At 36.7% G+C, this 24,958-nt stretch overlaps 1 protein-coding gene across 4 annotated transcripts in view; it reads right to left on the bottom strand.

Annotated features, from left to right (window-relative positions):
- Positions 1-24,958, bottom strand: part of WDR27 (WD repeat domain 27) — a 309,881-nt gene that overhangs the window by 133,475 nt on the left and 151,448 nt on the right. For 2 of the 4 annotated variants that reach the window (XR_463197.3, XM_007484920.3), the window contains one exon: positions 786-884. The exons of 1 other annotated variant lie outside the window; for it this stretch is intronic. Coding sequence is in view for 2 of the 3 variants with exons in the window: in XM_007484920.3 (XP_007484982.2) it covers positions 786-884 (99 nt within the window). In the remaining variant the exon portion in view is untranslated. Of the gene's footprint in view, positions 1-769; positions 885-24,958 lie in introns of all 4 variants that reach the window. One more of the 4 variants, XM_016429020.2, reaches the window with a different exon arrangement.

Raw genomic sequence — 24,958 nt, forward strand, 5'->3', positions numbered from 1 at the left:
TTTTACCAGCAGTATTTAGGGTGGCAAATAGATTTATTTGTAATCTGGTTCCTCTCTCAAAAGACAACAGAAAAGCCAATCTCATACACTATTCTCTTGCATCCCTCATAACAGGAGAGAGAGAGAGGTAGGTTAGATTTCTGGGAAATATATCAATGCCTCCCCTCTAACCATCTGTCTCTATACTTATATAGTCCATATGGTTATACATAACAAGTATGGGTAGCATGCAACTTAGACATATATAAATCAGTATTTAAAGGCTGCTGCTACTGCTACAGCTACTACAATGAACAATTCAGAGAAATTTGACAAGACATATATGAACTGTTACAAAACAAAGAAAGCAGAACCAGGAAAACAATGTACACAATACCATATACAATTATGTAAATGAAGAGTCCAAAAAGAGTCATGTTCAGATTCAATATAATGACTAATTAAATAAGGTGAAAAATAAATGACTAATAAAGTGAAAAATACTTCCCTTTGTTTGTGAAAGAAGGTAGAGACTACATATGTGTACTGTTACGTTTATGTCAGGTAAAGTCATTTTGTCAGTTAGGTTTGCATAATTTCTTTTGTTTCAAGGAAAGATTTAGTATGTGTGAGGGGTTAATACTAATGATTTTTAAAAGTATTTATAAAATATTGAACATATTTTATATATTACATTTTTATAAGGATATTATTCATTATCTTTATAACTGATATTCTGTTTGATTCATAAATAAATATAATATTATGCATTTTAAATTTTGAAACATACAGTTATACACTGGTACCTGGGGTCTTGATGGATTAAAAGCCACATTGATCACTGTTTCTGTGTGTCCCCCTAATTTCTCGGAAAAAGTGCTTGATCCCATCTCATATATGTAAGCCTAAAAGATAAAATGAAAATTTCACAGAAAAATCAACATAATTTCACTCAACACAAATTTCACTCATATGAAATTGGTTTCCTAAAATGAAATTAATATATAAGCCCCATGAAAGTAGGAATTATGCTCTGGGGATTTTTGTTTGTTTTTATCTTTATTTATGATCCTAGTCCTTAACACAAAATCTGTCAAATAGTATTTAATAAATGCATATTGGTTAATTGAGTGCTGAAAGAGTTTCTCTAGTGTTTTTGCTTAAACCCTTACCTTTCGGCTACTGATTCTAAGGCAGAAGTGGTAAGGGTTAGTCAATGGGAATTAAGTGACTTGCCCTGGGTTATACAGCTAGGAAGTATCTGAGGTCACATTTGAACCCAGGATCTCCCATCTCCAGGTGTAGCTCTCCATCTACCGAGCCACCTAGCTACCCCTGCTAGTGTTTTTAATAGTTTGTGAGTGCCAGTAAACATTATGACTGGCTATCTGTTAAAGCTTGGTCTCACCCCATTCTTAATTTACTCACGTTAAATAGACCATCAGTAGAGGTCTGATGAAAGAATATGCACAAGAATTATACAATGCAAAAAGTGGGTGGGTTGCAACATACACTATGGAGCAGTAGGTAAGCGTGCCAAGTACAGAGTCAGGAAGACTCCAATTCCTGAGTTCATATCTGACCTTAGACACTAGCTATATGATCCCAGGCAAGTCGCTTCACCTTGTTTGCCTCAGTTTTCCATATGTAAAGTGAACTGGAGAAGGAAACAGCAAACCATTCCAGTATCTTCTTTGCCATAAAAACCCCAAATGGGGCAATGAAGAGTCAGACACTACTGAAAAAATGACTAAACAATAAATAAATGGCCAATATGAAGAATTCAGGGAAATTTGGGAAGATTGATACAAATAAATGCAGACTGAAGCAAATGGAACCCAAAGAGCAATTTTTGACTAAGGTAAAGGGAAAATACTGAGAGGTATCAGAAATCTGATCAATGAACTGAATAATTATAATTGCAGAGAACTGATGTTGAAACAACTCCTCCACTCAGTAGAAAGGTAGATTATTACTCTAGGTCTAGAGTGAGGAAAACATTATCAGACAAGCAATGTATTGATTTTTCTTTTTTGCTAGCTTGTTTAAAGGGAAATTTCTACTGGGATGAGAGTAAAAGCATTGGAATGTAATTTTAATGTTAAATAGATAGAAAGATAGACAGATAACAACTTTTAACAAATAACTTATCTTTTAAAAATCCAGTCAAAAGAAAAAAACCTTAGGGTTTTTTATATCTCCCTGGCCAAGAATGCTTGTCTTAGTTGTTGTGCTGACCTAGAGCTATAGAAACTCAAAATATGTAACCCTCTAGGGGCAGCTGGGTAGCTAAGTGGATTGAGAGCTAGGCCTAGAGATGGGAGGTCCTAGGTTCAAATCTGGCCTCAGACACTTCCCAGCTGTGTGACTCCCCCATTGCCCAGTCCTTACAACTCTTCTGCCTTGTAACCAATACACAGTATTAATTCTAAGACAGAAGGTAAGGGCTTAAAAAAATATGTAACCCTCCCCCTCCCCAGCAAAGGAAAAATTTACCAAGAGCTGCCCCTCATCAGGTAGTAGCAATGAATTAAGGTTGAACAACTAAAAACTATCTAATGGTAGCAAAGAGCAATTCAGTGAGTACAAGACCTAAAAATAAACAAAAGTACCTGGAGAACATGACATAAAATAGAGATAGAACATCCAACAGTCACTTACATAGAACAGAGTAATGATATCACTAAGTACCATCAAGGACTATGAAGTATCCGCCATGTTAGTTGACTAGCCATATGAATGCCCTCCAAGAGTGTGACCAAGCCAAAACATGTCCCCATATATTTCCTTCGTACTCCTTGATCATATGGTATCTCTCTGCATTTGTTTTATACAGTCCTTCCACTGGTAGCATGGTAACCTTAGGGAGAATTTATTCCTCTGGAATCTATTTCAGTTACTTTGTTATGTTATTTAATTAATAGTACACTTAACCATTAGAACATCTTTTAATTTTAATTTGAACTAATCATTAAAAGTCTTTTGCATTATATTAATTGCATTTTCTAATCGTCTTAGGAAAAGTAAATATCTTAGTGGGCCCTAACCCATAAAATGCTTCAAATCCAAGCTAATTTTTTGGGATCCACACATGAGATGATCTTGGGAATTACACTTACAAATTAATATATTTAGCAAAACTGTTGTTATATTTCATGTAACTTAGCAAAGAAAGCTTCAAAGTATGAAAACTATAACGTGTTTTAAACACAAAAGTTCATAATATTCATATAAGAAACTCTCTTTCTTGACTCCATTGGTTGATATTAAAATGGCTAAAATTAATCCTTCCTGGAGTATGAGAATTAATCATTTATTAATATAATTGCCATAACGTCAGTTTGTGGGGCCCATATTGAAAAACAAAGTTCAGAAAATATTGAATAACTCCTGTCACTTAGATCTAAATGACTCACAAATGAACAAAGGGCAGCATACTGGTCAGAATTAAGACAGATTTTGGCACACACACACACACACACAGCCTCACAAAAATTGGTTCTCTTTAATCACAAACTACAAATAACCATCCAATAAAATTTCAAGTCTGATCTTCAACAGGATCTAAAGAAAAGTTTGCCCAGTATTTTCCTTTTAGAAACTGAATACATGGCTGAAAGCTAGAAAGCTCTTTAAAAGGTTCAGAGATTTATGCCCATTTCAACTGTAATTCTCATCATGCTTTTACGCATCTGGCATGATCATAGAAAGCAGGTTCTAAGTAAATTAATTTCCAAAAAAGTGAGATTATACCTTTCAAGTTCCAAAAGATTTCAGAGTCCATTTCTTAAGAAAATATTTCTAAAACAACATGTTCTCCTGCTGTAAAAAGGGAGTCAATTGAACATATTTTAACTTTTTTTTGATGATTCATTTTGTTTCAGTATCAACTACTATACTTTCATAGAGTATAAAGAGTGATAACAGAGGGAACAGATGAGATGCTTCAAGCACATGATAACATGGGGGAAGATGCAAATACACCATGTCAATATAATTGCATCAACACATTGTAAAATATTTGGGTAATAAGAAACTTGAATTTAGGCCACTTTTATATTGTATTAATCATCTCAATTTTTGACTTATTTTTCCTTTCAACCAATTGTTTGGCAACACATAGGTTTCTGCAGAAGGTAGTAAGCATTTCTATAGTACCACATAGTCTAAGAATATTTTTTTTTGCCTAAACTTAGATCTTTAATTAAAGGAAACCATGAATATCTACTTTTGTCCCTTAGTAAGAGAGAGGTCAGACCTAAAAACTAATACCTTATGGGAAAATTCTCAAGACAAAGTTACAATTTCATGGATAACGTAAGGCAAATTATTTTATTCATTCAACTTATTTATTTATTGTATTTTATAGAGAGAGATAGCTGTGCGTAAATATATAAGTATACATATATTGCCATAGATTTTTACTTAATGTATCCATGATTTGAATCCTTGACAGGTTACTCCTTGGTCAAATACTGGAAAAGGTAGAATTAGTTTGGGTAGTCCTGTTTGCACATTCTCTGTGTTCTTGGCACCCTCACAATAAAACCTTCAAACAAGGACCACTGAATTTCATGGAATTGAAAGCAAGAAAATGAGGGAAGGACTGGATTGGTATGGTAATGAGGAGAGAAAAGAAATCCAGGTAGACAACTACTCTACCTTCTTCCTGGGTACTCTCATAGTCTTCAAAGAAACAACTACAACAATATTTCTTAAATTTTTAGTCAGAGAATATTATGGGGCTTGAAATATATCTGTGAAATATATAAATCCTAATCTGAGGACCTGAAATATGCTTTTATTAGAGAAACTTTTGAATCAAATAGAGACTAAAAACTTTAGCTCATAATACATATTGTTGATATAAACATAATTTCATTTTTAGTATTTTGGTAAGAAAAATTCTCTTGCATTGGTATTTCTTCATAGATCTTTCCATTCTCAAGTAGCATAGGACTCAGTTCAATCAGTGCTTTCCTAAATAATTCAATGAGAAATTATCTTCATGCAGAAAAATAAAAGGATACAGGAATGAAAATCACATTCCCCAAAATAAAACTTTTCCTGCTATATGACTATAAAAAACCTGACTTAGATTGTCATCTTATCTATCTTTGCAGATTGGTTTGGATAGTTTGCTTTTTGTGTTTTTAATAATCCTTAATCTGCCTTAGAATTGATAAGTATTGGCACCAAAGCAGAAGAGTGGTAAGGGCTAGACATCTGGGGTTAAGTGACTTGCCCAGGGTCACACAGCTAGGAAGTATCTATGTCACATCTGAACCCAGGACCTCCCTTCTCCAGGCCTAGATCTCCAACCACTTAGACATCTAGATGCCCCTAGTTTTTTAATTCCATAAATATGTTGTTTTCTTTTGAAATACAAATTGCTTTACAAAGTTGAGTATACTAATTGAAAATTTTTTAAAAACTTCAATGGGTACCACAGGGTTAACTCTTCTTCAGGTTTATAGAAAATATAAGGAAAGCATAAAACATAACAAAAACATTTATTTTTATCTGTTTTCTGAAATAATATCTTCCCAATTAAGAAATGGCTGAATAAATTAGTATGTATGAATATTAAAAAAGCTTTTGTTGTGCCATAAGAAATGATGAATGAAAAAAAATGATGAATGTGAAGAATATGAAGAAGTATGGGAATACATGAACTGATGAAAAATGAGGTAAGCAGAAGCAAGAAAATACCAATAATGTTATTTTATTATTATTATTAACATTAACATTATTAACAATAATATTAACAATAATATTATTATTATATATATTATTATTAACAAAAAAACAACAATGGAAATAAAGAACAAAATCTCTGGATGCTCTGAATTTATAATGAACAATTTTTTTTTCACTGAAGAAGAAATCTCTCTCCCTTTTTGGAGAGATAGAATGTAGGTACACAGCACTGCATATACTATCAGACTTGGCTAACTGCTTTTTTATTTCTTTCTTATTCTCTGTTGCAGGGAAAGGGTGGGATTATAAGTAGGGAAACACAGTAGAAATAATATGCAAAAGAAGGAAGGAAGGAAGGAAGGAACGAAGGAAGGAACGAAGGAAGGAAGGAAGGAAGGAAGGAAGGAAGGAACAAAGGAAGAAAGGAAGAAAGGAAGGAAGGAAGGAAGGAAGGAAGGAAGGAAGGAAGGAAGGAAGGAACGAAGGAACGAAGGAACGAAGGAACGAAGGAACGAAGGAACGAAGGAACGAAGGAAGGAAGGAAGGAAGGAAGGAAGGAAGGAAAGGAAGGAAAAAAGGACAACTAAATTTTCACAATTACATGCAAAACTAAAGAAATTATCATTATTTCTGAATTGCAATTTTAAAAAAATTTATTTTAAAATAATTACAATCAAAATAATTAATAAATAATAAAATACCTAAATTAATCAGTCATATAAATTAGAATGTTCTCTCCCATGATGCAGATTACAACCAACTTGTATGACTATTCTCTTTGGCCTCTTATAAATTTACCATAAAGGGTCCACATTTTGTGTTAGGAACCTTCTTTTTTTTTACTTAATATATTTATTTCACCACGTAAATCAGGATCTTTCCAGATGTTTAGATAGAACATAAATCAGGTGTCATGAGTCCAGATACAGTGTTTTTCTACATCACACTCTTTCTGCCTTAGTGCCATCATGCACACTACCATAATTACAATCTACATAAAAGAAACATTGCTCATAAACTAAATACAGAAAAACTGAGAAAAAAAGGAAGCAATATTTTTTCAGGCAATGGATAGGATGTGGCACAAACCACATGGATGCTGGAATAATTCTTTACTCTTCAAAAATATTTTCATAAAAATTCTGAGGGACTGAATGTCCTACTAAAAATGAGAAATGCTTTGGAAAGAGAGCTAAAGTGCTTCATTACCACTATTTTGTAATTCTGTTGAACCATTTCCCTAAAACTGGAAGATGTTTTTTCCCCTAATATAGCTGTCTACATGTGTCCTTCATTTCCCTTTTACCCAATTATCTTCATGGAAGGAGCGAGAAAACAAATAAAAATAGAAATTCAGCTTTTCTGAAAGTGTCTCTGATACTTATACATCACAAAACAACTGGTACCACACATTTTGAAGTTGTACAGATATCTTCCCATCATTAAACCTTTGACCATGGGGAAAAAAAACACAATATCAATAGAAAATGGTGTTCATAATTTGATGGAGTAATCTTGATTAAGTTTATAAGGAAATTGGAATCCAAATGACTATTCCTAGCTTCCAAAAGAAAGCACTAAGACAAGAAAGGGAAAACCTCAATAAACAAGTAATTGGTATCTGTTATTCAGCCAAAAAAAATAGACTAAAGAATTGCTATCATTGCTCTAAAGTCCTCATAACTGTCCATGGACTTTAAAATTTTCAACCTCCACTTTTTCTCTAGAGAAATGGAATGATGGTAGACAAAATGGACATAGAGGAATTATAGCTACTTCCATAGACCAGGTAAATCATATCCTTTTCCCCTCACTTCTCTTTACAAATACATACAACCAAAAAACAAACAAACAAAAACAAAATAGTTCTGAATGATTTAGCCATTAAGGCAATTTGCTTTCCTTTCCATTCTAACAATACAGAAATAAAAGAGGAAGTTTAGAACACAAGAATGTTTCATATTTTCTACCATGAGCTTCTCCTTTTGCATGTATTTCATTAGGTTCCTGTACCTGCTAAGACTCAATGATGTAAACTAATAAGAACCCTAGCCATGGGGTACCATATGTGCAGTGATGATATGTTTTAAAATGTCTTCACTGTAAACTAGATAAAGGGCTATCTGTGTGGAATACTGGAGATCCTTTCAGACCCAGTAGATGTATCTCATTAATTTTGTTGGATTTTCTCTTTTTTTCTCATTATCAAAGATGGCTTTCTGAGTAGGGGAAGGAGAAGAATCTATATGTAAATAAAGGTTAGGTGAATTCAAAAGATATCAATAAAAAGAATATAAAAAAAGAAAAGCTGCTATCACATTTTATTTTAATTCAAAGGAACATAAAGTAAGAGTTGGAAGGGATCTTAAAGGTCATTTCCAATTTTACAGATGAGGAAGAAGAGATATTTAGAGGCTAATATGTACTGGGTCATCCAAGTAGCTAGTATCATAGATTGGATTTGAACCCAGGTCCTCTCACTCCAGAACCAGCATTCTTTCTACCAAACCATGTAATCTCTTATATTCTATTTATTCACATTCTGACTTAATTAAAAACCTGGCCTAATTTATTTGGGGGTTTGTGAAATCATGCTAATATCTACAGCTATTTATATTAAAATATCCTTTAGCAATTCATTTTAATTTCATTTCAATTATATATAGCAGATATCCACTGAGAATTTTGCAAATGATTTACTTACTTCAACACATCCTGGCAGAATTCACTAAAGCATGTATCTGAATTTGAGGAGCTCAATTGTGGGAAAATCTGGGATTGGTCTAAATAACCCTCTGGTTTGGAGTAGGGCTAAACATGACAAGATAACTTATCTGCTATCTAATGGGCTCAAAGTGAGGGACATGAGTAAAATGTTAAAGAGCTATTGCTCTCATCTTTACCTATGGAAAATCTGAATATATTCATGTCAATGATAGTCCTTAGATTACTTAATAATATTTCTATTTTAAAAAATAACTGGCTGAGGAGAATTCTAAGGGACTTATGAGAAAGAACACTATCCACATTCAGAGGAAGAACTGTGCGAGCAGAAACACAGAAGAAAAACAACTGCTTGATCACATTGTTTGAAGGCGATATGATGGGGGATGTAGACTAAACAATCACCCTAGTGCAAATATCAATAATATGGAAATAGGTCTTGATCAATGAATTGAGCCTTGGCTACAGTAGGGGGGTGGGAGGAGGGGAGGGAAAGAACATAAATCTTGGGACCTAACCATGGAAAAATATTCTAAATTAATTAAATAAATATTTTTTTTAATTGAAAATAAATAAATAGATAAATAATAGCTGGTTACATATTAACTAGGAATATTTGCTCTAGATAACTGCTCAAAGCAGTAAGCAATGCTGTTTCCAAACCAATCTCACAGGCAGATTAGGACAACTCCAGGTTGTCCAGATTAGGACAACTCCAGGTCCTAAACTGTTTCAAAAGTCACTTAGTGTGCTGGCAATTGCCCGAACCTCAGATGCCTTCCTCACTGTAGTCATCTAGTACTTAATATCTGGTGCTTAAGAACTAAATTGGTCTTGGGCAAGTTTTCCTACAAAAGCTAGCCAGCCCTAAGAAAAGCTTTTGACTTTTAGTCATCTGGTACTTAGTGCCTAGGAGTCACCTGAGCCTTAGGAAAATATTCCTACAAAAGACAGCCATCCTTAAGAAAAAAATGTGATTTGGGTTATGTTTCATTTCAACATCTACTTATTCTGCATTTACTTTTCTTCTGGCACATTTCTCTCTCTCATTTTGCATCATTTGGTACCTAGTCAATTTACGAAAACTTGCCTGATGCTTTTTTCGTTTACTGAACCCTAAAGTGTGGTAGTATGTAGCAGGCAGCTCCTACATGCCACGTAAGGGCTGACCTGGCCAACCCTTCTCTGTGTGTGTCCACCAGTTGGCAAATTTGTCATCTGGCACCTGAAATAAATCACAGCTCGCTTCTCACATAAAGTACCCCAGCTAACAACAATGGGAAATTCTGCAGGACAATTCTTACAGTTAAACAGGATACAAAACTAGCTTAAGTTGTAGCTACATTTCTATAAATTATAGAGTAGCAAATGAACACGTTTAGGGTTCTGGTCTATGTGAACTTATTCACATCACACAATGTACTCATGAAAAAACTCTTATAAACAAGTATATTAAATTTAATAATGCATCTGCAATATGGATGATATGAAGCTGCCATTATTTACATCTCCTTTGTCTTTTACATTTAAATGGATAAAACAAATTCTATTTCATTTTTAACATTTTTTAAAAAAAGGTAGAGGATGTGTGAGCTATGCTTTTAAACCAAAAGGTGCACTATCTCATAAATTCTTTCTGTTTCTCAGTTATTGCATTATACCAAATGAATTGCTAGAACCATTTGTAAACTGGTTTAAACAATTTGTAAATTGGTTTCAACATCTCTAAAATAAAGATTCAAAATTTATATGGCAAGTTTAGTGAGATTGAAATAGGATCTGTGATAGAAGCTGGCACTAGAGAAAAAATGCCAAACTGAAGAATATATGAAATTGATCACCTTGATGGGGGAGGGGCCCCAGGAATGAATTTCCTGAGGAGAGAAGACTCTGACAGGAGAGCAGTGAAGATCTCTCAGTCTTGAGATGTTGAAGAGAGAAGGTGGATAAAGACTTTCTCCTCAGGGTTACCCACTTTTCCTGCTGGTGACTGGAAATCTTTCCCCCCAACACTACCCAATTAAAGGGACTTTCTGAAGAGAAACCTGAGCAGACTTTACCTCAGCTCCTGTTGCCCAGGAGTGAGTCAACCTGACTTTCTCTCGGGGGGCTCAGGCTGCCAAGGCCTGAGTTCCTTCCCAAACTTGAGGAGGGAGGAAAAGGGCTTACATAGAGACAGGGAGCCCCTTCTCCCAATTTCCTTTTCCCATTCTTCCCTGTCCGTTATTCCGTTTGTATTACCTGATTGAGTTAACATTAAATTATTTGTTCCCCAAGCTAAGTGTGAGTGAATGGGAGTGATCAAGGGGAGACCTTTTGGGTCTCAAGTAGTGGAGGGGGGACAAGAGGGACAAGAGCGAATTGAGGAGAGCAGCATTGGCTAAGGAAGGAAGACAGAAGGGGGAAAATCTTCAAACCCCCTCTCCTCTCTCTGAGCCAACCCGTTACATCTGCTATCTTCCCTGTATCCTGCTTTGCAGGAAGGTGAGTTTCTCCTCTCCTTCCCCCTCTCCATACCTTGGGATACAAGCCTCCCTCATTGGGGAACATCCCTCTCTTTTTTATTTTTTAAAACAGTTGGCACCCCAGATTAATAAGGACCCCATTTATTTAAGAAATAATAACCTTTAGTGACTGTCACCAACTGCCATCAACTGTCAGTTGTGACGTTTGTCAATTACAACTCTTGAGGCAAGCATCCTTTGTCACTGACTCTGCCTAGCAGTTTCCACACAGGATCAAAAACATCTGGATTCCTTGGGAGTGGGGGGAGACCAAGTCAGTTACCAACTGCCACTCTAGTCAGTTACAAAACCGAGAACCTATTGTAAAAGGGAATCTGTACTAGAGCTGTCAGCAATAGGATCTAGCTATCTTGGATCCTATCTAGCTAGAAGAAAAGCTTGTGGGGTCTACAACCATTTTCTAACTGTTAACTCCTAGCAGTTAGAGCCTAGAAAAGATATAATGGGAAACATGTTACATCTAAAACTATGGTTGACTGTGCTAGGAATAATTGCCATTTATTGGGACTTCTGTATCATTTATAATACAATGGCAGGGATGATAAACAATGTTCTGGAGACATTGACCAATATGACTATAGGATGGACACAGTTGCCAATGAATTATCTAGATGTAAATTACCTCTGGCAAATCATACTCCAAGTCTATGTTGTGTTTTTGGTAGTGACTAACATCTTAAAGAATATCAAAGCTGGTGCCAACCTGATCTTCCCAAAGAAAACTGTACATGCTCTAGTCATTGATAATAGATTAGAGACATTGTTGGTCAGATCCCTCTTATAACTAAGATGTACCAGGATTACAGCAGAGAAAACAAAGCATGGGCAAGGAAACCGACAAGGAGACTGGGGACGTGACAAGACAGACTAATAAGGACAATGTAGTTACTAATACTAATACTGGGACACCATTAGGCATAGTAGGGGGAAATTACCTTGCCAATAACATACAGGCACCAATTAATGCATCTGCTAACAATCTTGCAAATGCATCAAAGGCTCAAAAGATTATGCTTTTGCATGATATAGCTAAGGTCACTGATAACTCTGGCATTTTACATGCTAAAGTTCAAAGTCATTCACCACCCATGACTTAGAGTCTTTACGTAACCGTATGCCTAAATTTTTATTAGAGCCTCATCTTGCAATTAAAGAACTGAAAAGAGCATTTCACCTGTATGAACCAGATTTTGAGGATATAGAAATTCTTTTATCTGAACTTTTTACACCACAGGAACATAAAAATTTTATTGAGCAAACTAGAAAAGATTCTTCATTCATGAGTTGGCCAGAAGTTTTTGAGAATCTGTATTTTTCTAATCCAAGATCAATGGCTTATCTAAGAAAATGCCATGAGGATCTATTTCAGGGAATGAAGCAGTTATCAGAAAGACCCAATGCCTTGGGGAAAATTTGACAGATTATCCCAAGAAAAAAATGAACACTCAAGTACATTTACTGATCACCTTATTGAAAAAAACTGAGGGAGTGTTAGGTTTTAGCCCTGATTCAAAAGAAGCAGAAGTACATGTGAGGAGACAATTTCTCAAAGGCTGTGATAAACACTTGAGGATATTCTTCAGGAACTATTGACCTAAGTTTGACACCATCTCACTTAATGAACTTGGAGACATTGCCACCTATCTTCATGATAACAACGTAGATCAAGAAAAAGAAAAGAATGGTCTAAAGAAAAAGCTCCAAGAGATCTCTGAAATATTAAGGCAGAAAGAATTAGAGGAGGTTAAGAATCTGGCTACAATTAAGACATTTAACAGACAAACCACACAGAATAGACCAACACTCCAAAGTCAATAGAGGGTGCAAAGAGATACCAGGGCTTGCTTTTTATGTTCTCGTCAAGGACACATAGTAAGAAACTGCCCAATGAAACATTGCTATGAACAGGGCCAAAATAAGAGAGATGGGAAAGTCAAAATGCATATTATCAGGGAAAAGTATATAATAACAAAAACTATGGGAGACAGGACTCTAATAGCAAGCAGTGTTGCTCTCACTGCAGACTTAGAGAACAGGTGACCCAAGACCTGAAATCCATGGAAGCAGCAATAACTTCTGGAGAAAAACCCCATTATTCAGAAGTTGTAGCAAGAAATGAGCATTATACCGCATGATGCCAGGCTCTAGCATTATCTAGTAAAAAGAGACGAATTTGGGGGGTACCCCAGGGAGGAAACATGAGGGCATAAGCATAAAGTGTACAAAGGGAGATGGTAGAAAGGAAAATGAAAGTTTTTAAATTTTAGTGGTGGAGAAACAGATAGTTGGGCAAGATGCCAAAGGAAGCAACTTAAGTACAAAACAAAAAGCTATTATTGAGGTTGGAAATGAAATTGCACAGATAATAACAGACATGAAACATGACATTTATGGTTCACAACACATGGGCACACAAAACTGCATGAAGAAAAGCAAGGCACAGATTAAATCCTTTTTGGAAATTTTTTAGCTTGCAGAATGGATCTAGGCAGTGGAAAATCAAATGGGGCTAGTAAATCTTTCAAACAGCACCTTAAGTATCCAGACCATTCTGACAAGTTAGCTAAACAAGACACTGAGCTGAAAAAAATTATACATCTAAGAGGGGAAAATAAGGAAAATGAGGGGAGAACTAACTTAAACCCAAAAGCCAAAGACTTTTACCCAAGAAATCCTATAACACTCAAAGATACCAGTCCTGGGGATGGGTTTAGCACAGATCAATATCAAACTTCCAGTGACTTTATATTCCCTGAAGCAGAGACTGCAAAACAATGTAAGGGAGTGGGAACAGAAGAGTCTTTGATGGTGAACCCTCATCCAAGCAGTTCTCAAACTGAAATTAATACGAACACAAACCTTTCCTCTGAGCAAGCTGTTAGCTCACAGACAGTGGTGGTCCAAAGTGATACAAAACTAGTTAATAATAGTGCATTGAATGGGGATGGGATAACTAAAGAGGGGATGGTAGATTGCACTATAACATCTAAAAAACCTGAAACATCTACTATTTATACATGTGCATTACAAACCTTGGGGCAAGAAAGTAAAGATGACAATAGGAAATCTGTGTGTGTAAACACCATAATAGCTAATTTACAAGAAACTCCAGAACCATATCTTGGGACAGAAGTGGGATAACAAAAGCACAAACCTCTTACTGATATAGGGACAAGTGTATCTGTATTTAAGTCATTCCCATAAGACACCACCATAGAGGGAATGGTTTCTATGTCAAAAGATTCACAAGAAGGAGTAGATACACAAGAACCTGATCCAAAAGATATGGTAGAACCTGTGCACTCCAGTAACATGATAGCAGATCTGCAGGAAGCAGTAAACCCACAAGAATCAAATTTGCCACCACAGACCACAGAATTAGAGCATATTACTGGTCAACAGATAGAAAAAGATTTGGGAAATACAGAAATCATTGAAATAGGGTCAGACCAAGACATAAAACCTTGGTTAACAACACCTGACACAGAATTACAACAGACCACTGAACAAAAGATAATGAAAGACCTAGAGAGTATAGAAATCAATGACCAAGAGTCAGATTCAGACCCAGATGATACAATACCAAATGCTATAATAATAGTTGAACAAAACAGTGATGAAGAACAGGAACCTTATGAGTACATTAAACTTTATGATAAAGTTCATAAAGATTTAGATGAATGGGACACAAATTGGCATAGTGAACACCTGAATTCAGAACAAACAAGCTTTTCTGATTCTGATTCTGACTCAGCAATTGAAAACATAGGTAACTCATTATCAGTACAGGAAATACTGTACATTACAGGAGTCAGTAGTTTTGAAGAATTTTGTAAGAAATATATCTTAGGGGACGGTGACACTGAATTGGAAGTAATATGATAGAGAACTTGGTACCAGGACTGGTTTGAGTTCTATAGGGTAGCAAACAACATGAAACTTCATAAGAACCCAGACTGGTACTAGGTGTAAGATCTGACACATAATCAGAAACTTTAATCAAATTAGGAAAACCCCTAAGCCATACTGACAAACCCTAGCTGAAAAAAAAAAAAACTGAGACAAGTCCATGAACCCCAGTAAATGCAGATGAAAAACATCCAAGATGCTATTAGAGCATCTTACCAAAACAAAAGTTATTACATAAAACCGAAATAGAATAATGCCAGAGACAGATAGTATAAATGTGGGTTAGTTAGATCAGGGAGGATTAGCGTAGCCTGTGAAACACAGGAGAAACGGTTCCTTGCGGAACCTGGAAGTTTATTTGGGTGGATTTAGGATCTCTTAGAATTATTAAACCTATATACGAATTTCAATCTCAAGCCTAGACTAAAATATCATTAGCCTCTACAATCAGCCACATAGGAATAGAATAATTGCCTTACAATCACACATTATGAAACTTACCTACTTTCATTACATTAAAAAAAAAAATCTCACTTGCACTCATGAGGATGGCACAAACATCCTATATGAAGTTTCACTCACAGGCATCAAAATATTCACTTTTATAAGCACGCACATGTTAATCTTACACACACACACATGATCCTGTAGTTCCTGACACCTGAGATCATCTTTCAAGGTGAGATGACAGGCAAGTATGTTTCCTGTAAAGGAGAAGGCACCCCGGACCTGTGACAAACTTCAAGCAACACCAAAGGATGGAAGATACACGGATAACTGGAAAGAACTTTGAATCAAAAACATTATGGGGAATGAACTTCAGGAAAATGGGTCATGTAAGATTAATCGCCAATCACATTAACTTCACATACAGGGAAGTACATCCACATATACATTGGAATAAATATGCATCCACCACAACATGTTTAGAACACGAACAAATTTCACATTGACATTAGGGACTGTGCCGTAAATAAGGACAGTCCATAACTTGAATATGTATAAATAAATCTCTACTACCTGAAGATATACATGTATATATGTATTTAAATAACACATGACATATGTAAATGTATAAAATAGTAGACATGTATATATACGTATATATAACATAATAATTATCTCATCCAGTAATATAGATAGAAAGGAGAGTTAAAATACTAACCATTAATAGACAGGGACAGAGTAGTGTAGGGTGGAAAAGGGAATATTGTAATTAGAGAGGTAACATAGGGACAGAATGAATCAGATTTCATTTAGATACAAGTTAATATATATGTATATACCTATAAATGTTGTGAATTGTTACGTTGGAATTAACATTATATAAGGCATAGGATAGTTCAATTTTACTTAAGATTCGAATTTTATATTAATTGCAATAGGAATGACTTTTGTATTAAGAAATTGTTATATTGTAAAAATTTTTGTTGGTACATAATCCTAACCCTCTTCCCACACCTCAGTCTTAGCATAAGGTAGGAATTTAGATTGGAAAATAGACAGATTAGGATAAGATTTGTTATTTTGGGAGGGGGTAGGTTAGATGGGAACTTGAACAACAGGAAATGGAGGAGTTGTGATAGAGGCTGGCACTAGAGAAAAAGTGCCAGACTGAAGAATATATGAAATTGATCACCTTGATGGGGGAGGGGCCCCAGGAGTGAATTTCCTGAGGAGAGAAGACTCTGGCTGGAGAGCAGTGAGGGTCTCTTGGTCTTGAGACGTTGAAGAGAGAAGGTAGATAAAGACTTTCTCCTCAGGGTTACCCACTTTTCCTGCTGGTGACTGGAAATCTTTCCCCCCAACACTTCCCAATTGAAGGGACTTTCTGAAGAGAAACCTGAGCAGACTTTACCTCAGCTCCTGTTGCCCAGGGGTGAGTCAACCTGACTTTCTCTCGGGGGGCTCAGGCTGCCAAGGCCCAAGTTTCCTCCCAAACTCAAGGAGGAAGGAAAAGGGTTTAGATAGAGACAGAGACCCCCTTTTCCCAATTTCCTTTTCCCATTCTTCCCTGCCCATTATTCCGTTTGTATTACCTGATTGAGTTAACATTAAATTATTTGTTCCCCAAGCTAAGTGTGAGTGAATGGGAGTGATCAAGGGGAGACCTTTTGGGTCTCAAGTAGTGGAGGGGGGACAAGAAGGACAAGAGGGACAAGAGAGAATTGAGGAGAGCAGTGTTGGCTAAGGAGGGAAGACAGAAGGGGGAAAATCTTCAAACCCCCTCTCCTCTCTCTGAGCCAACCCGTTACATCTGCTATCTTCCCTGTACCCCACTTTGTGGGAAGGTGGGTTTCTCCTCTCCTTTCCCTTCTCCATACCTCAGGGTACAAGCCTCCCTCATTGGGGTACATCCCTCTTTTTTTTATTTTTTTTTAAAACAGATCCACAATCTTCACATCTAAATTTAAATCATTATTTTCTAAAATCACATTCCTTAGTGTAGCATACCAGGCATGTGGGCATCTGGGAAGTATGGTTGATGTATTAGATACTTGGTCAGATTAGTTAATGATCAATGTATAGACAGTTCAAAGGGCAGGAGAATTCCTGAGCCTAAGCCACAAACACTTGGATATCACCTGGTCATACCACATGCCTTTGAAAAGCACATGTCAGGTGAATCTCCACCTCCTCTGATCTTGTCATTGTCTATTCAACCAATGTTAAGACCTACATGCTATGTTACGTATTCATTGATCACCTCTCAATCCACAATAAATGCTGGTGTAAGGGGCGCTATTCTCTCTCTTGATTCCTGCATCCTTGGAGTTCTTCCTCTATCTCTCATCTTTCCTAGGGACACTCTCGCCCACATGCTTTCTATCTCGGAATTCTTACTTCCATGTGTTTTCTTATTTCTCATGTTTTCCTTTAATTAATCTTCAAAGGAAAACATTATAAGGAGCTAGTGCCTCTCCCCATAACTTTTAACTTGTCTTTGAGTCTTCATTTATCATCCATTTTTCTCTGGCTCCCTTCTCCTTCTCAAGTTATAACCCACAACAAAATTTATATAGCAATCACTGGACGATTGTTATACTTAGAAGCTAGTTTATGCAGATATTCTTTAGGATCTCTTCAGTAAGTTAATTTTGCCACCAATGGAGAGGTAAAATACATGAACAAAATGGAAATATGCCTAAGCAAATAAAGGTCCTGATTACTAAGTTAATAATCAAAGAGCATTTATTAAGCATTACTATGTGCCAGAAATTGTGCTTAGTTCTAAGAATATACAAAGAATGGCCAAAAAAAAGTACCTGTTCACAATAAATTCATAGGTGAATGGGAAAAATAATAGGCAAACTATTGTATACAAATAAGATTAGATATGCTGGGGAAAAGTTTAGATAATCAGCAGGAAGAAGGCACTACTATTGAAGGGAATTAGGAAAGGCTTCATATATAGAAAGTGCAGTTTTAGCTGAAACTTGAAGGAAGCCAGGGAGGCTAGCAGACAGAGAGGAGGAGGGAGGGTATTCCAGGTATGGGAGACCACTATTAAAAATACACCGATTCTGGAGATAGAATCCCTTGTACAGTGAATGGCAGAGAGAGATCATATCATCAAATCCAAGAATATAGGTGGGAGTGATGAGAGAATTGAGTACATTTTAAGAAAGGGGATAAAGGAATATGTTGTGAAGGACTTTTAAGGCCAAAAAGAGGATTTTATATTTAATCTTTGCAATAATAGGGAGTCATCGTAGTTCACTGAATGAGGATAAGGGAAATTATGTCATCTGCTTTTTAAGAAGATCAATTTAATATTTGTGGGCCTAATAGAGCAAGAAGAAACTTAGGGCAAAGAGACTAACCAGAAAACTATTGCAATTGGCTAAGCATAAGGTGATGAGGGCCTGGACTAGAGAGGCAACAGTGTCCTAAGAGTGAAAGGAGAATGTTGGAGATAGAAAAGTGAGAACTTGGGAAAAGGTTGGATAGTAGAGGTGAGAGTAAGGAATTGAGAAGGATGTCCAGTTTGAAAGCCTGGTTCACTGAGGGGAAGATGGTGCCCTTGAGAGTAATAGTAAAATTAGGAAGATGAAGGAGGATGAGAGGAAATATAAATTAGTTCAGTTTGGGACATGTTCAGTCCAAATGGCCTATAGGGTAACTGAAGATGAAAGGATGGAGGTGAGAAGAGAGGATGGAGCTACATAAGCAGATCTGATCATCATAAGCATAGGATGCCAATTTAATACATAAGACTTGATATGATCAAAGAACAAAATAGTATAGAAGGAGACAAGAAGAGGGAGATACCCACAGTCAGTGGGGTTGACCCAGCTAAAGATCCAGCAAAGGAAATCAAAAAGGAGCAATTGGACAAGTAGTACCAACAGTGTAGAGAACAATAGTGTAAAGAAACAATTACCAAGAAGAGTAATAAACAATGTCAAATGCTACAGAAAAGTCAAGGATGATGATGATTGAGAAAAGGGCCATTAGATCTGGCTATTCAGATCATTGGTAACTTTGGAGAGAGTAGGTTCAGCTGAATGATGAAGCTGGAAACCAGACTGTAACAGTCTTAAGAAAAGAATAAGAGAAAAGGAAGACGGTAATTATTATAGAAGACCTTCTTAAGGAGTCAAACTACAAAAAAGAAGGAGAAAGGTGGTATATGACCACTCCCTAGGATGGCTAGATCAAGTGAAGGTTTGTTTTTCTTTTTAAGGATGGGGAGAACTATCACTATGGCCATAGGCAGTAAGGAAACAACTAGAAAAAAGAGAGCTTGGACATTAGTGAGTTAGTAGAAATGAAAGAAAGGCAATCTGCTGGAGAAGATGGGATGGGATCATTGCTATGTACATGGGTTAGCAAGTATAAGTTTGGCAAACAGAAGAGCTTCATGCATTTCCCTCCTTTATAATCCTTCTTTACATCACCTCAGTATCTAGTACCCTGAGGCTTCCTAGGCAACCCAACTATGGCAACATATTGGAGCCTGCCTGATTTTCTTTTTCAGTATTTCCTCTAATTCAAACAAACCTGTCTTGTTTTCATTCCTTCAGATGTCTGCTCTCTGCTAAATATTTACAAACTAATCTGCCAATTAATATGTACCAAGGCATATTCCCTTCACCAAAGTCCTTTTCTATAACTTCAGAATGATGTGGTAACCCTAGGGTACAAGATCTCAGATACTACAAGGCATAAAATATGTGCCAAGTGAGATGACATCTGTCATATGAAGACAAGCCTAACTAAATTGGGAGTCTTATCATCACTCTCAGTTGCAAGGTGAATAATTTTTCAGGCAGAACTCTTAAATGCCAACTAAGGTAAATAAGAGTTGAAATTTGTGTTGATGGAAGAAGTACTCACATGAATGAAATTACTGTATCTAAAATATTTAAATATATAATTAAGTTGTAACTCATAGGATCATGAGATTATAGGACTGGAAGGAATCTTAGTAATCACGTAGAGTAGAACAACCTACTCATTTTGCAGATGAAGAAATTGAAGCTCGGAGTAGCTGACTCACATCTTCAACTTAATGTTCCTTAGATATCGCAAGGTCAATGTGCCCACAAGAAAATTCACTATCTTTACCCTGAAAACCTTCCCTTTTTTGAACTTTCTTATTACTGCCATGAGTGCCTTTATATTCCTTGCCACCAAGACTCAGAACCCTCATGGCATTCTCAACTCTTCACTCACCCCACAAAAGCAATCTGTTGCCAAATATTGTCATTTCTACATTTACAACATTTCTAATAAATATCCCTTCTCATCATTTGTGCAGCCACCACTGGTACAGGCCCTCATCACTTCACACAAAAGACTATGTAATTATTGAAGGTCAATCTCTTTGCCTCAAGTATCCCCTAATAAGTACTTATGTAAGTCCATTCCTTACATAGCTGCCAGTGATCTTCCTAAATTATGAGTGTGACCATGTCCAGATTACCTCCTCCCCCATTAGGGGTTCTCCATTACCTCCAAGATCAAGAAGAAAAGTCTCTATATTTGGCTTTTAGATTCCCTAAAATCTGGCCTCTTCTTACCTTTTAAGGATCCTTCTACTTTGCTACCCTCCATGTACTCTGTGATTCAGCTGTTTCCCACCAATGACACCCTGTGTCCTATCATGTTTATACTAGTTGGAATGCACTTAATTCTTCACATCAGCCTTATGGTTTCCATGGCATCCTTCAAGACTCAGTTCAAATTCCACTTTCTGTCGGAAGAAATTGCTTGTCTTTCCTACCCCAACCCATATTGCTCATGCCTACCTTCTGAGATCTTCTATTAGCATTGCACAGATATTACATTTATGGGTGTTCAAAGAGGACTAACACCTCTGGTGTAAGGACTTGACAAGACTTTTTCAGAGCCGCTTATCTACCTTTAGTGTCTCAATTCTTGCCTGTGGCTTCAAGAAACTGTAGCATGAATAACAGCCACACCTCAGTAAAATAGTCTCAAGAGATGGGCTAAACCAGTTTGAAGGTAACCAATGAACCACAAACCTATTCATGAGTTACAGTGGTGTCCCCCTCCCCCAAGCAAGGGAAGATCCCTCCTCATGGAATGGACAGATGAGAATGATTTGTTCTAGCAACCATGGAGGTGGTTGAAGCAGATGTTGGGGAGTACCTAGAGCTGTGATGGCAAACTTAGGGCATATGTGCCAGAGATGGCCTGCATAGACAACTCTGTGGGCACCCATACCAAGGACCCAACTCCCCAAGGACCTAGTGAGTCCATCCCTGCAGCACAGAGTTCACCTGAGTTCCTAACTAGAAAGCCAAAGGAAGGTGCAGCTAGGCTGCTCCTCTCCCTCTCCCCAGCTGGGGTTAGTAAGCAGGTCTCTTCAAGGTAGCATCCCTTGCAGGGCAAGATTTCATTGCCCCATTCATGCCCAGAATACTGGCCTCTTAATTATATTTGGTCTGAGTGAGACAAAAACAATTTATGTCTTTACTATAAGAAGCAACCAATGGCTTTACTGTACAAAGTATTTGGGGGACTTAGGGATGTGTCTTTTGAGTTTGTACTTTTAAAATGTTCAAAACTGTATGGTAGTGATTTAGGAATAAGTTTTCTGAGTCCAAGGCTAGGCTAATAGCCTCTTCCCTATTCTATAACCTACTTGCTTTCATAGGCAACCCTTGGTCACTTTAGTCTGTTCAATTTGTATTCAAAGGGGTGCCTGTCTGAGAGAAAACTCAATAGTGGCTTGTCAGAGGTCACCATCTCCCAATCAGCCTTGCATGCAGATTACAACCTGACTCCAATCTTTGACCATCTGCTAAAAAAGTTCATTTGGAGGATACCCACTTCAGGAAGACTGGACTGTGATGGGGTGAATGTGTCAAGATAATGTCATTTAACCTGCGGGTTATATTTTCCTATAAATAAGGAGCTTTCCAAAAAAAACCTGGGACTTTTTTGCTTTTTTCTGGCCACCTTTTTCTCTCTTTCTTAAAAAAGCATTGCATTTGAAATGTCTTCTGGTTCCTTGAATAGTGGCTAAAGAGGGTGTACTTTGAAATTTTCAAGATCCCCTCAATTTTGACTTTGGAGACGAGCTAGGTTTGAGGGCATTAAAGTTCACATTTTAAAATTTATTTATATAATTAATTAATTTGGAATATTTTTCATGGTTGCATGATTCATATTCTTTCCCACACCTCCTCCCTCCACCTTCCTGTAGCCAACAAGCAATTCAACTGGGTTTTACATGTATCATTGGTCAAGACCTGTTTTCATATTACTAATATTTGCAATAGAGTGATCATTTAGAGCCCCCTTCCCCAATCATGTCCTCTTGTGATCAAGGAAATGTTTTTCTTCTGTGTTTCTACTTCCACATTCTTTCTCATAAGTCCCTCAGAATTGTCCTGGGTCGTTGCATTGCTGCTAGAAGTCCATTACATTAGATTGTGCCAGAGTGTGTCAGTTTCTGTGTACACTGTTCTCCTGGTTCTGCTCCTTTCACTCTGCATCAATTTCTGGATGTTGTTCCAGTTCACATGGAATTCCTCCAGTTCATTATTCCTTTGAGCACAATAGTATTCCATCACCAACAGATACTACAATTTGTTCAGCTATTCCCCATCAAAAGGAATCCCATCATTTTCCAAGTTTTTGCCACCACAAAGAATGAAGCTATAAATATTTTGTACATGTATTTCCCTATTATCTCTTTGGGGTACAAACCCAGCAGTGGTATGGCTGGATCAAAGGGCAGTCAGTCATTTAAAGCTCTTTGGGCACAATTCCAAATTGCCTTCCAGAATGGTTGTATCAATTCGCAATTCTACCAGCAAAGCATTAGTGTCCCAATTTCACCACATCCTCTCCAACATTTATTACTTTCCTTTGCTGTCATATTAGCCAACCTGCTAGGTGTGAGGTGGTACCTCAGAGTTGTTTTGATTTTCATTTCTCTAATTATAAGAGACTTAGAACACTTTTTCATGTGCTTATTGATAATTTTGATTTCTTTATCTGAAAACTGCCTATTCATGTTCCTTGCCCATTTATCAATTGGGGAATGGCTTGATTTTTTGTATAACTGATTTAGCTCCTTATATATTTGAGAAATTAGATCTTTATCAGAATTTTTGTTATAAAGATTTTTTCCCAAGTTGTTGCTTCCCTTCTAATTTTGGAAGCATTGGTTTTGCTTGTACAAATTTTTAAATCTTTTTAATTTAATGTAATCAAATTTAGTCATTTTACATTTTGTGATATTCTCTATTTCTTGCTTGTTCTGAAATTCTTTTCTTTCCCATAGATCTGACAGGTATACTATTCAATGTTCACCTAATTTACTTATCGTTTCCTTCTTTATATTTAAGTCATTTGAAAGTTCATGTAACTAGAGGGGAGCAGAGTACAGTCCTTGTACCCCTCGCCTCTCCCTCTCCCCAAGCCTGACTGCATCACCTGCTCCACTGCCCAGTGATCCAAAGGGAGTGCTTCCTCCCTTCCCTGAGTGGAGTAAGGTGGGGGCAGGGCATGCCCAGGATTCAGCGGAGGGAGGGGCATGAAATTTGGGGGAGGGGGGTATGGGCAAGGCGCATGGTGGCAGGGGTTGGGGCTGGCACTCCATCTCTAAAAGGTTGTCTGTCTCTGACCTAGAGTTTGGTCAGACATTAAAGACACCAAGGTCATCCACTGCACCCTGGGCCCTTACCAGTCATCCTGACTTTTGTCTTGCCACTAGACTAGAATATATCTGGAAGAAATACTGGGGCTAATGACTTTGTGTTACTCTGCCCCACTTAATTACAATTTATGCATCTCAAAACACCATCCCATGATATCATCGATCCTCTTTGAAAACAAAGGACAAACATCATAGATACCATATGTACATTTTTTGACTGTTGTCTCCCCCAAGAGAGGGCAAGCTCTTTGAGGACCAGAATCATTATGTTTGCCTTATGTTGTATGCCTAGTGCTTAACACATTAACTGATACATAGTAAAGTTCTAAATAATGTTGAATAACTGATGCAGTTATTCTGGCTGAAAGTAGTGATTCTAACAACAGGTGGTCGAAAACTAGAGTAGATATGTGGGTAACAGAAAGGCCTTTGGGGAGCCCTCAAAAATACTAGATGAATAGTTATCTATTATCCCTGTGGACAAGGTTAGCTCAGATATAAAGATTTCTTTGAGGATTGTAAATGCTGACTGAATAACAGAAAACATATACAAAAATACCTAGAAAAAATGAACCACTAAGTAAAGCTCTTTTTAACTTTTTCCTTCAAGAATTTTTAAGGTCTACATTTAAAAAAAACAAAGATTTGGATACTATGGATAGCAGTATAAATAGTCTCTGGATGCTACAAATAATATCCAGAGTTGAAGTGGTGAGCATTTTACCCTTTTTGTGTCACTTAAATTGCTATAATACTCCCTGTTAAATATTCATATTTAAAATAAATATTCATATTTAACATAATTCATATTTAACATAAATATTCATACAGGTGGGGGCAGCTGGTTGGCATAATGGATAGAGTGTCAGTCCTGGAACTGGGTCCATATTTGGACAAGTTACTTAACCCCTTTTGCCTAGTCCTTAACCTTCTGTCTTGGAGTTTACCAACAGAGAAAGTAAGGGTTTAAAATAAATTCATA

The sequence above is a fragment of the Monodelphis domestica genome, chromosome 2, assembly GCF_027887165.1.
Source record: "Monodelphis domestica isolate mMonDom1 chromosome 2, mMonDom1.pri, whole genome shotgun sequence".
In the NCBI taxonomy this organism is placed as follows: domain Eukaryota; kingdom Metazoa; phylum Chordata; class Mammalia; order Didelphimorphia; family Didelphidae; genus Monodelphis; species Monodelphis domestica.